This window comes from Gopherus evgoodei, unplaced genomic scaffold (assembly GCF_007399415.2).
Source record: "Gopherus evgoodei ecotype Sinaloan lineage unplaced genomic scaffold, rGopEvg1_v1.p scaffold_133_arrow_ctg1, whole genome shotgun sequence".
Taxonomy (NCBI): Eukaryota; Metazoa; Chordata; order Testudines; family Testudinidae; genus Gopherus; species Gopherus evgoodei.
In genome coordinates this window covers 72,667-89,576 of record NW_022059796.1, presented here as the reverse complement: position 1 = coordinate 89,576, position 16,910 = coordinate 72,667, and the positions used below count along the sequence as shown (strand labels likewise).

Below are 16,910 nucleotides of genomic sequence, written 5' to 3'. Positions count from 1 at the left end.
CTTGCTACGTAGAGGGATTGCACCTCAGTACATCAGGAGTGATGTGTAACGTGTTTGTACCGGTGTATGAGAATGCATCCCTGGGGCAGTGTCTTTGGCCGGCCTCGGGGGCAGTGGAAAGTCCCACCACAGACTGAGCTGAGTCCATTGTCAGGGAGTACATAAGTACTAGCTAGCCACCCCTCAGCAGCACCTTGGACTTCTATGCTGGGGAGCTGGAGACTGTGTTTTTCTTCGACAATAAACCTGGCTGACGTGCCTTCGTACCTTACTAGAGTCTGTGGTCATTGGGGGTTCTCTCGAGATCTGCTGTCAGCTCTGTGCGCAGAGCTGGGACAGCACACAGAGGAACACATGCACTCAGCCACCCCCAATCCCCTAAGGGGCTAGATCTAGAATCGGAACCACCTACTGGCTAGGGCTCGAGCCACCGCCTCAGCACGCAGCTCCCCCTGCCCCCCCGCCAATCACCCAGGGTGGGGATCTGGGGCTACAGCCTGGCCCAGAGAGGCAACTGTCCGTGGGTCACTCTGCCCTCAACGCCCGCCCCCCAGGAGGTGCAGCCGCCTCCCCAGCAGTGCAAGGTAGCAGAGACCTTTCTTCCTAACAGCCCCCCCACACACAGACACACGCTGAGGAACACATGGTAGTTTCAGCAGCCGCTTTATTAAAAGTTACAAAGGCCAACACAGTGCAGGGACACATGCCTCCTTGGTGACATACACTTAGAAAGCTCTGACCATGTAGGAACTAATACAGAGAGTTGATATTTCTTTAAAAGCTGCAGCATAAACATAATAATAAAAAGTTTCTTAATTGTGAGTTAATAAGATTACATTTTTGTACTGTTAGCTTTGTTCCTGGTCCATGGTGCATTTATACAGTAGAGTTATTTTTCTAAGAGACTTTGTACATTCAAAGCAGTCACTGCAGTGATGAAGACAGAACAGAAATTAAAGTACTTCAGTAGGCAAAGAAATCCTTGCCTTTCTCTCCCTCTTCATCCTCAAAGAAACAGGCCTTAGACAGTTAATTATAAGCCAACAGAGCAAAGTAAGGGAGGAAAAACGAGACAAGAGAAAGGAAAAACTATACAGAGGAAGTAGAAACAAGGACTGGAAAGAAATTAGAAACAAACAGACAGATTAGAGGGTACACACAGTGGTGACTCTGAGTGAAGCACCAAGTTATTTCTTTCCCTCCTCATGGAGAGTAGTCAGCCATACCTAAGAAGTTTGTCGAGAAGAGGGAAGAGGCAACGGTGTTTGTTACCAGCCTTTCCTAAAGTCCTAAGGGAACACTTAGGTGTCAGAAGAAACACCTTTAAATTGGGGCATGAAGGAGAGAGCGAAGAGGACAGATACCCAAACATACTCTTCAAATTTATCTAGAATGCTGCAGTCGCTGGCAACAATACATTGCTTCTAGATTCTGAAATGCGAACATGAAATCCTCTTCACCAGTTCATACTCAGGATTACCAAGGCACTGTGCAAGATGTGGCCTGTGCTTATTAGTATTTTAAAATTAGGAGTGTAACTTTTAAATAAAGGTACATTTCCTATAAATGAGAGAAAGTTATCACATGACTAATCCAAATCATTTTGCTTTATATATTAGTAGGTGAGAGCTGTATTCTCTAGCTCTCACCTACTGATGTATATATATGATTGTTATTTTTTTTCAATTTTTATTAGCATAGGGCGATCTGTGTCTCTTGTGGGATTTGCAGGATCTAAGGTTTTTATGGGTGGAAGCCAGATAAAAACACAAGAAGCAATGCGGGAGCAGGTGGGCCTGAGTATTGTAGGGCAGGAGAAGAGCAGGATTAAAAAAATAGTCATATACAGGGCTCCCATACACAGCCCAGGTCATGCCGTCAGCAGCCTTGTCCCCAGTGCCTTTCCTAGCCCAAACGTACAGGTCCTGCCCGATGCGTTTCAGCTCCAGAGACCTACTGGCCAGGCAGCACGACCCTGGGTGTGCAATGGGAAGGTGTCGCGTGCTCCCTGAGTAGAAACAATTCTGCATTCACAGTGGATATTTGGTTCTTTTCTTCCTCTTTTTTATTTTCATGCCTGGGAAGTGAAGGGGGGTGGTGTGTGGGATTGGGCTGATGTGGAGGTTGAGGACACAGCTGCTTCCTTACCTTCCCCTGTCCCCGCTGACAGGAGCACAGTGGGCTGAGGCTGAGGGGTGGCTGGGTGCACAGGGCACTGTGCAGGGAACAACCTTCTGAGCCAGAGACTGGTCCCTGCCTGTAGCAGGCTACAGCAGAGGGGAGCAGCACAGAGCTGGGGGCAGCCTCCCTGGCTGGGGGTCTTCATGGTGCATGAATGTTTGGCACGATGGGGAGAATTCCTGGAGGACGGTGCTGGGGAAGCTAACGGCACTGGGAGAGGAGACCAGGGCTGGGGTACAGGCAGCCATCAAGAGGGGATCACAGGTCAAGCAGGGGATGGGGTGGGGCGGGGGAAGATGTACGCAGAGACCTGAGCCATGGAGCCATGCACCGCCAGCCCGGTTCCCCAAAGGATACTTGGGAAAACACAGGGGACTCCCAGGAAATGGGGTTCTCTTACTGCTAGGGCAACAGGAGTGATGGAAGCCTGAGACGGTGCGTGGATTCTAGATATCCTGGAGACAGAGAGATTAGATAGAATGAGGATGGTTGATGGAAATACATGAAATTATGTTTCAGTTCCTACTTGATGTCCCTCCCAACCTCTGGGTGTGAACTGCCCTGTGGTGCCCTGCGGAGCGCCGGAGCAGGGCCAAGCCGCGTGGTGCGGCCCTCACCCCAGCACCCCGGCTGGAGCAGGGCCAAGCCGCGTGGTACAGACCCCGACCTAGAGCCCCAGCAGGGCTGAGACACCATGGCAAGGAGAAGGTTGTGCTGCCAGAGCCTGTGGTAGGTGGCAGCTTCTACCATTGATAATGTGACATCCTCCACTGCATGGGTGTGAACTGAGGGCCTGTAACAGTAACCTCCTGGCCCAGTGGTTAGAGCCCTGCTCTGGGACTCAATAATGCTGGCTTCCATTCCCGACTGTGCTGCTGGCCTGCTGGATGGCCTTGGTCAAATCACTGCTCCACCCTGGGACTCAGTTTCCCTTCTGCAAAATGGCCAAATGATGCTTTGTAAAGTGCTTTTCTCTCCCCTGATGAAAGGTACTGTCTACATGCTAGGCATCCCTGAGCCAAAGGAGCAGCTCCATTAACTGGTGTAGGTTGTTATCCCCTGGTGACCCAGTAAGGAGGCCTGCTCTGCCAGCAGGTGACACTGTCCCCAGCCTTGCCTTCATTTGCATAATTCAAGATGCAAGCAGAGTCAGAATGAGCTCTCCCCTGACATCTAGTGGTGAGCTGTGGAAAAGGACTTCAGGGCTGATGTGATTTGCATGGGCACACCCACCCTGCCTAGCTTGATGGGACTCTTGCCCAAATGGTCACTTTGGCTGCTGTGGAGTCCCCAATCTCTTTGTTATTGTAATAAAGGGGTGTTGTTCTGATTATGTGACTCAAGGACAGTAGAACTATACTTGGCATTTTATGACTGGGATACGTTCTGTCAATTTCCTTTGAGGTGTCTGTTTTCCACTGTGTAAGAGCAGACCTAATTTAGAGTCAAGTCATAGTCTTATTATGTGCACTGGGGCTGGAATTGCTGATGCATAGTTTTAAGTATTAGATTTTTCTGGACTAGTGGTTCTGCTGCAAGAAGACTATCCAGATGTACCAGCAGCAAGAATCAGTTCTTAGCTCTCGGCAGAGCTCCCCTCATCCCTCTGCAGTTTTATAGGGAGGAAATGGTCAGACACAGACGTAATCTACCCGCCAGGGCACGTGTGGGCCTGCCTGCGTCGCGGGGCCATGCCATGAGGTTTGTTTCCTCTCCGTTGCCCCTGTGAAGTGATTCCCCTCATCCCAGCTAGCCCTGAATGACCCCATGCCCCTGGCTGCTCATGAGGGGAGGTTATTTGGCTCTGATGGCCCCTCCCCTGTTTGCTGTCTGGTTTGTGGTGGTGCCTGTGAGCCCTGCCTGGAGCTGACCCCACTGATCTCCACCCTGCCGGGCTTTCTGCGTCTTCGTGGCGCTCTCCTTGTGCCGCGACGAGGTGAACTGGTGGTGCGTCACGCTGAGCATGTCACCAAGACCAAGACCCCTGAGGACTACGCTGACAGGTCAGGGCAGGGCCAGGCTTGCAGGAGGCGGGGTGGGACTGGGGGGATGGGACCTGGGGTGTCCTGGGCAAGGGGTGGTGGTCCAAGATGAAGTCTGGTTGTCGGGGAGTGGGGAGTGGGGACAGGCTTTGGGGTGGTCTGGATCTTCGGGGTGGGCCAGATCCTGGGTGGGTCTGGTTCTGGGTGTGACAAGTCGTGGTGGGTCTGTCAGGGGCAGGCCAGTCCCTGGGTGGGTCTGGCTATTGGGGTTGGAGAACCCTGAGGTTGCCTGGCTCTGCTTGGGAGAGGGACCGACACTGGGGGTGTCTGGCTTTGTGGGTGGGCCAGGCACTGAGAGGGTCTGGTTCTGTGTGGGGGGGAATTGGTGGAGGCTGGCTCCGTGTGTGGGGCTAGGCCTATTGTGGGGTCTGACGTGGAGAGGGGGAGGCACTGGTCAGGTCTGGCTCTGGGGAGGGGAGGCAATGTGGGCGGGTATCTGGCTCCTGAGGGGGACAGGCCCATGGTAGGTCTGGCTTTGTGCAGGATAGGCACTGGGAGAGTCTGGGTCTGGGGTGGGGGGGGAATTGGTGGGCGCTGGCTCCGTGTGTGTGTTGGGAGGGTAGGCCCATTGTGGGTCTGGCGTGGAGAGGGGGAGGCGCTGGGAAGGTCTGGCTCTGGAGAGGAGAGGCAGTGTAGTGGGGTGTCTGACTCTTGAGGGGGACAGGCCCATGGTGGGTCTGGCTCTGTGGCGAGTAGACACTTGTAGGGGGCCTGGTTCTTGAAGGGAATAGGCACTAGAGGGGGTCTGGCTCTTGCGGGGTGGAGACAGACACTATTCACTGTAAGACATGGGAGGCTGTGTCGCCTGCGCTACTCAGGAGCTCAGACTCAGTGGTCAGAGGGGTCCCTTCTGGCCGTGGAATCTAGAGGGGAACACTTGGCCGCTGGGTTGGTCAGCACTTCTCTAGACACCTGCGTGGGGATGTGGCAGGAGTCCCATGGCACTGTGGTGGGCACGGGGCTGCCCTGCGTACCCTGTTTCCAGCTGAAGCTGTCAGATTCGGATCCAGCCCTGCCCGCCCCCAGGTGCGGCGATATGTGGGGAGGGTTGTGGGATTGGTTCCCCAGTGAATCTGGCAGCAGGAGCCCGGGTGCAGCACTGCCTCCCTCAGAGGAGCCTGACCCAGACCCTTGTCGTCCCTGCAGTCACATCGCCGAGCTGCTGTTCCTCATGGAGCAGCTGCGTACCCTGGTGCATAGGCCCGGCCCAGTGATCCAGCGCTACCACGTCCAGTACCTGGCTCGCTTCGATGCCCTGCTGCTCAGCGATATCATCCAGATATGCCGAGGGGAAGGGCTCTGAGATCCATGCAGCCAGGACCCCGAAAGTGAGACATGCAACCCTGGGAGGGGAAAATTCCCTGTGGCTTGGGAGCCCTGCACTAGCCAGCCCCATCTCTGGGCAGGAATGCTGCCATCGCCATGGGCTCTCCACACCCCAGAATGCGCCCGCCCCCCTGCTTGCGAGAAGCCCCCCTAAGCTGTGCCCATCTCTTTCACATTCTGACCGTCTGCCCTGAGGAGGAGTCCATCGTCATGTCATCCTTCGTCAGCACCCTGTCATCTCTCACCTTGAAACAAGCTACGCAGGTGCCCCACGGCTCCCTGCTGTGCTCGGAGCAGCAGGTCCCTCCATGGGGTGTGCAGGCACCAGGCCATAGCTCCAGCCCAGAACATAAGAACGTAAGAACGGCCATACGGGGTCAGACCAAAAGTCCATGTAGCCCAGTATCCTGTCTTCCGACAGTGGCCAATGCCAGGTGCCCCAGAGAGAATGTACAGAACAGGTAATCACCAAGTGATCCATCCCCTGTCGCCCATTCCCAGGTTCTGACATACAGAGGCTAGGGACACCATCCCTGTCCATCCTGTCTAATAGCCATTGATGGACCTGTCCTCTATGAACGTATCCAGTTCTTTTTTGAACCCTGTTATAGTCTTGGCCTTCACAACATCCTCTGGCAAGGAGTTCCACAGGTTGACCGTGTTGTGTGAAGAAATATTTCCTTTTGTTTGTTTTAACCTGCTCCCTATTAATTTCATTCGGTGACCCCTAGTTCTTGTGTCATGAGAAGGAGTAAATAACACTTCCTTATTTACCAGTCATGATTTTATACACCTCTATCATATCCTCCTTTAGTCGTCTCTTTTCCAAGCTGAAAAGTCCCAGTCTTATTAATCTCTCCTCATATGGAAGCTGTTCCATACCCCTAATCATTTTTGTTGCCCTTTTCTGTACTCTTTCCAATTCCAATATATCTTTTTTGAGATGGGGTGACCACATCTGAATGCAGTGTTCAAGGTGTGGGGTACCATGGATTTATATAGAGGCAATATGATATTTTCTGTTTTATTATCTACCCCTTTCTTAATGATTCTCAACATTCTGTTAGCTTTTTTGACTGCCACTGGCGCTGCACATTGAGTGGATCATTCAAATGAGTGGGAAAGTGGGCAGCCCAGATGGCTGGGTTCACCACCCCCTCCAAGGCCCTGTCTCTGCCCCTGTCGTTGGGGGGCAGGAACACAGAAAGTAGCGTTGCCAATTTTGATTGGATGCATTCCTGGAGATGTCATCACATTATATACTCTTTAATTAAAGATTAATCTTTAATTCTTGGAGACTACAATCCTGGAGGGTTGGCAACCCTAGCTCAGAGGGGAGAGCCCCCCGCTCATGGAGCTGCTGACCCCTCTCTAAAGCTGCTTCTCTTTCCTGCAGTGGACAAAAAGGAGAAATTCGACTTCTTAGGGCTTTGCCTGGACTGGTTCCGGCTGCAGGTAACTCCCTCGCCAGATGTTTGCATCCCCATTAGGGGCTGGGCATCTGCCAGGGCGCACACACCCCACCCAGCTCCCTGCCAGGCCCACACCAGCAAAAACTCCCCTGCTCAACCCACTGCCAGGCCTGCACCAACAGCCCCTCCCTGGCCAGATCCCTGCCAAGCCCGCACCAGCAAGACCTGCCCTTCCCTGCTCAGCCCCCTGACAGGCTGCAACCGGCAACCCCTGACCTCCCGCACCCAGCCCAGCCCCCGACTAGGGTTGCCAACCCTCCCTGTTTGGCTGAGAGTCTCCCGGAATCGGGCTCCATCTCCCAGAGGCAACTGAACCAATCTGGGAGATTTTAGGCCACTAAAAGTCCGGTCAGTGGTGCACTGGGGCTAAGGCAGGCTCTTTACCTACCCTGGCTCCGTGCCGCTCCTGGAAGTGGCTGGCATGCGCTGCATCCCCTGGTGGAGGCGGGGCCAGGGGGTGTCTGCGCGCTGCCCCTGCCCTGAACAGGAACTCTGTAGCTCCCATTGGCTGGGAACAGGGAACCATGGCCAATGGGAGCTGTGGGGGTGGTGTCTGCAGGCAGTGGCAGTGTGCAGAGCCACCTGGCCATCCCTGAGCCTAGAAGCTGCTGCCGGACATACCATCGCTTCCAGGACCCACATGAGGTAAGTGCTGCCCGGCCGGAGTCTGTACCCCACACCCTCTCCTGCACCCCAACCCCCTGCCCCAGCCCCCTCCCCCACCCAATCTCCCTCCAAGAGCCCAGACGCCTTCTGCACCCCAAACCCTTGCCCCAGGCTCAGCCTGGAGCCCCTTCCCACACTCTGAACCCTCGACCCCACCCTCCAGCCCAGAGCCCACACCCACTCCCACACCCCAACCCCCTGCTCCAGCCCGGTGAAAGTGAGTGAGGGTGAAGGAGAGCGAGCGATGGAGGGAGGGGGCTGGAGTGAGTGGGGGCGGGGCCTCAGAGAAGGGGTGGGACAGGGGGCAGGGCAAAGGCATTTGGGTTTGTGCGAGTAGACCAGGGGTAGGCAACCTATGGCACGTGTGCCGAAGGCGGCACACGAGCTGATTTTCAGTGGCACTCACACTGCCCAGGTCCTGGCCACCAGTCCCGGGGGCTCTGCATTTTAATTTAATTTTGAATGAAGCTTCTTAAACATCCTGAAACCCTATTTACTTTACATATAACAACAGTTTAGTTATATATTATAGACTTATAGAAAGAGACCTTCTAAAAACGTTAAAATGTGTCACTGGAACGCGACACCTTAAATTAGAGTGAATAAATGAAGACTCAGCACAGCACTGCTGAAAGGTTGCCGACCCCGGGAGCAGACAGTTGGCAACCCTACCCCCCCGCCACACCCACATCAGCTCTGCTCCATTTCTGTTCACTAACTAGGGCCATGGCCTGGCTCTGGGCTCCTCTGCCCTGGGAGCAGCCCCTGCCCAGCCACAGGCCCATGGGAAGAACAGCTGGGAGCGGGAGTTGGTGGAACCGCTCCTGGCAGGGCTCGACCTCATAGCCGGCAGCACCAAGCGCACAGCGCCCTGTCCTGGCAGCTAACAAAGTCGCTCTGCTCGACTGGGGGAGCTGCAGGGCTGATGGTGGGGGGGTGCTGATGTGGCTGCCCCAAGCCCTGGGTCTGGGCTCTTTCTCACTCCCTTCTCTGCCTCCCCCAAGGCTTACACTAGTGTGGCCAAGGCCCCCATGCAGCTGCGCGAGAGCCCGGACATGGGCCGTGTGATGAACCTCATCATGTTCCACTCCAAGATGTTGGACTCACTGGAGGAGCTGGTAGTGGAGACTTCGGACCTGTCGGCCTTCTGGTGTGTATGCGCAGTGCCCGGCGTGGGCAGGCCAGCACCGCCCGGAGCCCATGGGCCAGCCCTGGGCCTGCCTCAACCTCATCAGTGCCTCAGTTTCCCCGTCGCACCATTTGGTGCCGGAGAGGATCTACTGCCCTCGGAGCCGTGGTGTGAGGCCTGTTCACTGACTTTTCTGGGCAGGGGTCACTCTGGGAGCACTGGACAGTCAGATGGCGGGCAGGAAGAGTTGGTGCAGCTAGCCCAACAGTGTTGCTAAGGCCTGGCTTCTAGCCCTGTGCTTGGCCCATTCAGACCCACGCCCCCCAGAACCTGGCTCTGATCCAGGGTATGAGGGACTGAGATGCAGCTGCAGAGGGCACAGCAGCCAGTGGGATCCAGGCCTCTGAGCGATGTGAAGGGGCTGGAGTGGTGCTGCTCACATGGAATCACATGCACGCTGTGACGAACTGGGAAAGTTCTTAATGTTTTCTCTGAATACTGTGTTGGTGCCTCAGTGTCCCCATGTCAGTTCTTAAGTATCTGGCAGAGCAAATGGCCAGTGCACCTAAATGCCTGGCACTCTGTCTCCTAGCAACTGATGGCCTGGGCCCCTCCCCTGCAAAGGTGCCAGCTGAAGGTGTTGGAGACAAAGGGATCAGGTGACCTCCTGGCCCGGGAAAGGGGCTGAGGAGAGAGGAGGGGCTGGGAGGGGTTGTGAGTCTGGAGCTGGCTGGGGTCGAGGGTGGAGGGCAGACCTGAGGGTCTGGCTCACTGCCCCCCCAGAATGGACCCAGCCGAGGGGTCCGGTTCGCTGTATCTACAAGCTCTGTTTTAGACCCTGTTCCTGTCATCGAATAAACCTCTGTTTTACTGGCTGGCTGAGAGTCACGTCTGACTGCAAAGTGGGGGTGCAGAACCCGGTGGCTTCCCCAGGACCCCGCTGGGGTGGACTCGCTGTGGGAAGCGCATGGAGGGGCAGAGGATGCTGAATGCTCCAAGGAGAGACCCAGGAGGTGAAGCTGTGTGAGCTTCTTGCCCTGAACAAGTCTGCTCCAAGGGAGAGAAGGCTCCCCAAAGTCCTGACTGGCTTGGTGGGGAGCAGTTCCAGAGCATCGCCCGGTGACTCCGTGACAACTGGTGGCAGAGGTGGGATGTACTGCACCCCGTGAATAGCGCTGCTTGCAGTAAGTGACTGGGGAGCAGTAAAACAAAGGGGGGTAACGAGGACCAGGCGTGCTGAAGGCTCAGAGAGGGACGGTTTCAGGGGGCAGTTAACCTCTGGGAGTGTGTGACCAGCGAGAAGGACTGTTGGAGTAACGGGGTCCCCCTGAGGACTGCAGCGAGCAGTCTCAGGGGCGGAGGAGCTTGCCGCTCGACCCTGGGAGAGAGAAGGATTTTTGCAGTAGCAGGGTTCCCCTGGGGATTGCAGGAGCAGTCCCAGAGGCGGAGGAATCTGCAGCTCGACCCTGGCAAAGAGGTGGTGATCACGAGAAGGGCTGGCACACCAGGGGTTCTTCCTGGAAACCATGGAGGAGCCAAGAGCACACAGGCCTGTGAGTCCAGAGCCACTTGGGAACAGTGAAGTGATGGCCTATCACCATCTCCTTGAGAAGGACATTGTGATCCTGTGCACAAAGAGAGGGTTACGCATGGGGACGTTCCCCAAGGCACAGTTAATCGTGAGTTGGAGAAGCACCGCTCTGAGGAGCAGATTCCTGGCCCAGATGGGGCTACAAGAGGATCTGAGAGCAGCTGGAGCATCCGCCAGGCATCCCCGGGAGTCTGGTCCCCAATCAGACGAGGGTCTTCACGATTGGGTTCCCCATCAGGAGATTGGAGACGGATGGGATGGGAGCAGAGCCGGAGAGAGCGAGAGGACCATGAGAGAAAGGAAGAGCCCGAGGAAAAGCTGCAGGAGAAGCAGCAGCAGCATGGACTGGTGATGGTGGAGTGGAGAGACATAGGGGGCTGCCCAGGGGTCAGTGGGGAAACATGCCTGCGAGGGCGAGACCCTGGGACAGAGAGAACTGTGGTGGTGCAGCCCCAGATGCTGAGGGACTGTGGGACCTGGGTGAAGTTCCCTGGGGTGAAGCCCCTCGCCCTGCCTATGGCCCAGATCCCTGTGCAGACCCAGGAGGGGTCGGGCTGGCTGGTAGTTGGGATTCTCCAGGATATCGGTTGGGAGGCCCTGTTGGGGGGTGACTGTCTCCCCATGGGACAGGATCCAGGCCCCGCTCCTGTAACGGCCGAGGGTTTGAATTCAAATCCAGGGAACCAATTGGCTAGGATGGAAATGGTCAGTGAAAATGCAAATGACCTGGCTGGCAGGGGGGAGGGGCTGCTGGGCTCAGGATACCTGCCTACCTGTAACCAGCCCCCTGGGGCTCAGTGGGAGGGAGAGATGCTCCCCGCCCCCGTGCACACCGGAGAGGGGGCTCACGCTGGCTCTGATGCTGTGACCAGAGCAGAGAGCTCGCTGCCTGCCCCCACTGGGACAGCAAGGGCAGCGCTGAGCACGGGGGGAGCTGAGATCCCAGCTGAGTGGGGGGACACCCAGGCAGGGCAGGTCGGCTGCCAAACAGGTTTGCCTGGTCCAGATGTGCTGCTGGGAAGTGATTACACAGCAGGGAGGGAGCTACCAGGGACAGGGCTCAGGGAGGCTGTGACCCCAGGTACAGCCAGCGAGAGGGAGCAGGTCCCACTCCCTGCCCCAGCAGGTGAATCCCAGACCGAGCTGCAAAAGGATCCCTCCTTGGAGAAGCTGAGAGAACTTGCTGGCCACAGCGCTGCAAACCTCCTTGGGGAAGGCTGCAGGGACAGAGTCCTGCCGGAGAAGGGATTCCTGTCCTGGGAATGGGCTCCCCAAGGGGAAGAAGAATTGGGGGGAATCGGGAGGCAACTGGTGGTGCCCCAGGAATCCACAAGGTTCTTCCCATTTGAGCTGCTGGATGGGAGGTCAGTGAGGGGACCCCTGGACCTGAAGGGGGAGGATTGGATGGAGAAGAGGGAAGACCCCCTGGGGGATCTCTTCCCTGAGGTGGGAGACAATCTCCCCATCAGGTGTTCCCCGTTCAGAGTCACTGGGAAAGCAGCCCAGAACCTGGAGAGAGAGGTCAGGGACATGCTGGCTTTAGATGGGATCCAGCCATCTTACAGCCCATGGGCCTCACCAGTGGGGCTGATCCCCAAGGGAGACAGGATGATTTGGTTTTATGGGGGCTATCAGAAGCTTAAAGCCATCACAGTGTCCGATGCCGACCCCATGCCTAGGCCTGGGGAGATTCTAGACAAGCAGAGGGCGATGGAGAACTTGGCCCTGGCAGAGACTGATAACATGTGCATCCTTAGCCAGACCTGGGAGGAACTGGTGTCCCAGGTGAAGAGGGGGCTGGGCTGCCTCAAGGAGGTGGGACTGACGTTAAAAGCTGAAAAGTGTAAGGGGGGACGGCAGAGGTGTTGTGTCTGGGCCACAAAGTGGGAAGCGGCTGCCCAAGCCCAGAGCTGGCCAAGGCCAAGATGGGGGCTCTTAAGTGCTGGGAGAAGACCCCGTCCCAGTTTGGACCCCAGAGGTATTGGGGTAGCAAAAGGGTTCAAGCCGCATAAACCTTCCCACATGCGGCCTGCAGGTGCCATCAAGCACACCCGACCTAAGGGAGGGCGTGAGACTGGACTGTCCTGGTGTAATTCACACCGAGGAATGGGAGAGATGCTGGGGCATCCATAGGAACGTTGATGGGTTCGAACTTCCCCAGGTCACTGGCTTGGAGTGACCTCGCTCAGTTCGGTCTCGAAGGGGGGAGAGATGTGACGAACTGGGAAAGTTCTTAATGTTTTCTCTGAATACTGTGTTGGTGCCTCAGTGTCCCCATATCAGTTCTTAAGTATCTGGCAGAGCAAATGGCCAGTGCACCTAAATGCCTGGCACTCTGTCTCCTAGCAACCGATGGCCTGGGCCCCTCCCCTGCAAAGGTGCCAGCTGAAGGTGTTGGAGACAAAGGGATCAGGTGACCTCCTGGCCCGGGAAAGGAGCTGAGGAGAGAGGAGGGGCTGGGAGGGGTTGTGAGTCTGGAGCTGGCTGGGGTCGAGGGTGGAGGGCAGACCTGAGGGTCTGGCTCACTGCCCCCCCAGAATGGACCCAGCCGAGGGGTCCGGTTCGCTGTATCTACAAGCTCTGTTTTAGACCCTGTTCCTGTCATCGAATAAACCTCTGTGTTACTGGCTGGCTGAGAGTCACGTCTGACTACAAAGTGGGGGTGCAGAACCCGGTGGCTTCCCCAGGACCCCGCTGGGGTGGACTCGCTGTGGGAAGCGCATGGAGGGGCAGAGGATGCTGAATGCTCCAAGGAGAGACCCAGGAGGTGAAGCTGTGTGAGCTTCTTGCCCTGAACAAGTCTGCTCCAAGGGAGAGAAGGCTCCCCAAAGTCCTGACTGGCTTGGTGGGGAGCAGTTCCAGAGCATCGCCCGGTGACTCCGTGACACACGCACACACAAACACAGAATCACACACATAAAAACACGGAAGCACATACAGATGGAATCACGCACATACACACAAACATGCAATCACATGCACATGGAATCACACAAACACAGAATCACATGCACACACCTACATGGAAAGGCAGATGCTCACACACACAAACACGGAATCACACAGACCTGGAATCACACACATACACACAAATACAGAATCACACACACAGAATCACATGCAAACACCTACATGGAAAAGCACACGCACACACAGACAAACATGGAATCACATGCACATGGACTCGCACATGCAGACAAACACAGAATCACATGTACACGGAATCACACACATACACACACACCCAAACATGGAATCACATGCACACACCTTCATGGAGAGACGTGTGCGCACACACAGACTCTTCCTGCCCCACCTGTGCTGATGTGTCCTTCTACCCCGACAGTTTCTACGTCCGCCCCTTCGAGAAGCTGTTTGCTCTGACCATGGAGGAGCCGGCCATGCTGCGCTTCACTATTGTCTTCCCACTCGTCTGCAGCCATTTGCCCGCTGCACCCACCCCATGTGTCCAGAGGAGGTGCGTAGCTGAGGGGTAATGTATGAGGAGGGGCACTGCCTGGGGAGAGCCTGGGGGGCATGCATGGTGATGCATCGGGGAGGTACGGGGGACATGCATGGGGATTTAGGGGGGACATGGGGACACGGATGGCAATATAAAGGGGAAGACACCCCCCGTGGGAGGGCCGGGGGGCATGCATGATGATCCATGTGGGGACAACTCGGAGGGGGGGCAGGCATGCATGGAGATGTGTGGGTGAGGAGCAGGGGGAGGACACAGGGCAGCGCATAGGGGAGGGGCAGGGTTGCCTCCCCATGGGGTAAGAAGCTCAGTGGCTGGCGTTTGGGATCTGTGGCTGGAAGGTTCCAGGTGGGGGAGCAGAGCCGTGAGCCGTCCCTGGCCTCTCTCCACAGTATCCCCACCTAAAGAGCTGCAGCCTGGGTCTATGCAACAGCTTCCTGGAAGAGATCGCCAAGCAGGCTGCCAACTGCATCATGGAGCATGTGCCGAGCAGCGCAAACTCAGTGAGCAGGTGAGGGGTGTTTCACAGTGCTGGGGGGTGTTGGGGGATCTGCCAGTGTGGGGACCCCTCTGTGAGCAGGTGAGGGGCATGGGCATGGTGACAGGGGTTCCCCTCCCTGGGGCAGCTGCTAGACTGAGGGCATGGGGGCTCCTCCGTGAGCAAGTGAGGGGTGTGGCATGGTGCTGGGGGTGCCGAAGGTGCTTGTACCCTTGGGGCAGTGCCCAGGGCAGCTGCCAGCCTGGGGGCCCCTCTGTGAGCAGGCGAGGGGTGTGGCATGGTGCTGGGGAGTGCCTGGGGGTCTGCCAGACTGAGGGCCACTCTGTGAGCAGGTGAGGGGTGTGGCATGGTGCTGGGGAGTGCCTGGGGGTCTGCCAGACTGGGGGCCACTCTGTGAGCAGGTGAGGGGTGTGGCATGGTGCTGGGGAGTGCCTGGGGGTCTGCCAGACTGGGGGCCCCTCTGTGAGCAGATGAGGGGTATGGCACAGTGCCGGCGGGTGTTGGGGGATCTGCCAGTGTGGGGGCCTCTCTGTGAGCAGGTGAAGGGTGTGGCAAGGTGCCAGGGGGTGCCTCGGAGATCTGCCAGTGTGGGGGCCCCTCTGTGATCTAGTGTGGGGCGTGGCATGGTGCCGGGGGTTGCCTGGGGGATCTGCCAGACTGGGGGCACCTCTGCAACAAGGTGAAGGGTGCGGCATGGTGTCAGGGGGTCCCCTCCCCCGGGGCAGCCACTAGACTAGGGGAATGGGGGCCCCTCTGTGAGCAAGTGAGGGGCGTGGCATGGTGCTGGGGGTGCCGGAGGAACTTGTACCCTTCGGGCGGTGCCCAGGGCAGCTGCCAGCCTGGGGGCCCCTTTGCGAGCAGGTGAGGGGCATGGGCATGGGCATGGGGCTGGGCAGTACCAGGGGAGCTGCCAGACTGCGGGCACGTCAATGAGCAAGGGGGTTATGGGGCGTGGCATGGCACTGGGTGGGTTTGCTTCCAGCCGGGGGTTCGGTGGGCAGGTGAGGGGCACAGGGTGTGGCATGGTCCTGGGTGGGGTACCTTGTTGAGGTGCCAGCTGAGTGCACAGCAGCAGTTGCGTGTACCAGGATTGCTCACCATCTGGGCACGCTGACTGAAGGCTGTGGCTGGCGCTCCACAGGCTGCTCTCCAGGCTGGCAAAGCCCTGCGGGGCTGTTTGGTGCTGGGGGCTATGGAGATGGCCGTGGTTGGAGTCATGTAGCCTTGCTGGGGAACAAATGGCCAGTGACTGCTGCTTGCTGAGCCGTGGGGGCGGTGGGGGTGGGCATCAGTGTGGCCAGTGGCTCCGTGGCAAGACGAGCCAGATGCCAGGCAGATGGGATGTGTCCTGCACCAGAACTGGGGTGCGGGGGGAGGAGACCCTATGTGCATCTGGGGGGCTGCCAAATCCTGGCCCTCCAAGCCCCCAGCCCCTCACTCGCTCAGTGCCCCGTCTCTATCTCCTGGGAAGCTGCTGCCCAAACACTGCGCCTCCACCATCAGCAAGGCCCAGAACAAGAAAGCCCAGAAACAGCCCCCCAGGAAGGGGGAGCCGGAGCGGGACAAGCCAGGGGCTGAGAGCCAGAGGAAGGACCGGATCGTGGTGAGCAAGTAAGCCCACCGCATGGGGGTCTCCCAAGGGGCATTAGAGCTGCTCTGCCATCCCTTGGGGGTGAGGGTTCTCCCCATTCAGAGGACTCCTCCTCCTGTGCTTCAGATGGCTGAGGTAACCGGGCAGTGGGGAGACAGGTTCTGGGTCCCCAGAATGGCTGATGGCTCAGATCTGGGAAGCGATACTGGTACCTGGCCCTTCATAAGCACTCCCAGCCTTTCCATTGCCCAAGATACACTTGGTTTATTGGACTGCCCATCACCCCTCGGAGCGGAGGGGGTGGTGAACCCAGGCATCTGGGCTGCCCACTTTCCCATTCATTTGAATGATCCCACCACATTTGGGGTCTGGGAGCTAGTGTGCGTTGGGCAGTCAGGTGTGGGGGAGGAGCCTGGGCTCCAGAGCCATTTGCGGCGAGCGGTGACCGTGCCGGCGTCTCGGCCCCCAGCATGGACAAGCTGCACCAGGTGCTGAGTGAGCTCTCCCTGAGCATCAACCACGTCCCCAGCTTCACCGTGTTCAAGCACATGGTCACACCGTCTGAATACCTCAGCAGCTACCTGGAAACCCAGCTCAACAGGTCCGTAGGCCCCGTGGCTGGCTGGCTGGCTGGCTGGCTGGGTGCGGCGTGTCCCTGCGCATGGCTCGTGGGCCTTGGGCAGGCGGGGATGAGAGTGTGACAGGTCCCTGACTATGGCCCATGGGCTGGGAGGAGGACACGTTGCATTCCTGCCCACAACCTTTGGGCGGGTGGGGATGGCAGAGTGGTGTGTCCCTGCCCATGGCCCTCGAGCAGGTGGGGAGGGGGACACAACATGTCCCTGCCCATGGCCCTCGAGCAAGCAGGTGGGGAAGGGGATGCAGCATTTCCCTGTCCATGGCCCTCAGGCGGGCGGGTGGGGAGGTGAACG

General features: G+C 57.5%; 1 protein-coding gene across 1 annotated transcript in view; it reads left to right on the top strand.

The window, feature by feature from the left end:
* Window positions 1-4,069: 4,069 nt before the first annotated feature.
* LOC115639835 (nck-associated protein 1-like) overlaps window positions 4,070-16,910 on the top strand; it is a gene marked incomplete at its 5' end in the record, with an annotated part of 39,423 nt that continues 26,582 nt past the window's right edge. Inside the window, 12 exon segments of the mRNA XM_030542796.1 lie at window positions 4,070-4,124; window positions 4,127-4,184; window positions 5,370-5,502; window positions 5,724-5,813; window positions 6,927-7,004; window positions 8,692-8,837; window positions 13,754-13,848; window positions 13,851-13,885; window positions 14,281-14,362; window positions 14,365-14,399; window positions 15,859-15,998; window positions 16,448-16,579. Of these exon segments, the coding sequence (XP_030398656.1) occupies window positions 4,070-4,124; window positions 4,127-4,184; window positions 5,370-5,502; window positions 5,724-5,813; window positions 6,927-7,004; window positions 8,692-8,837; window positions 13,754-13,848; window positions 13,851-13,885; window positions 14,281-14,362; window positions 14,365-14,399; window positions 15,859-15,998; window positions 16,448-16,579 (1,079 nt within the window).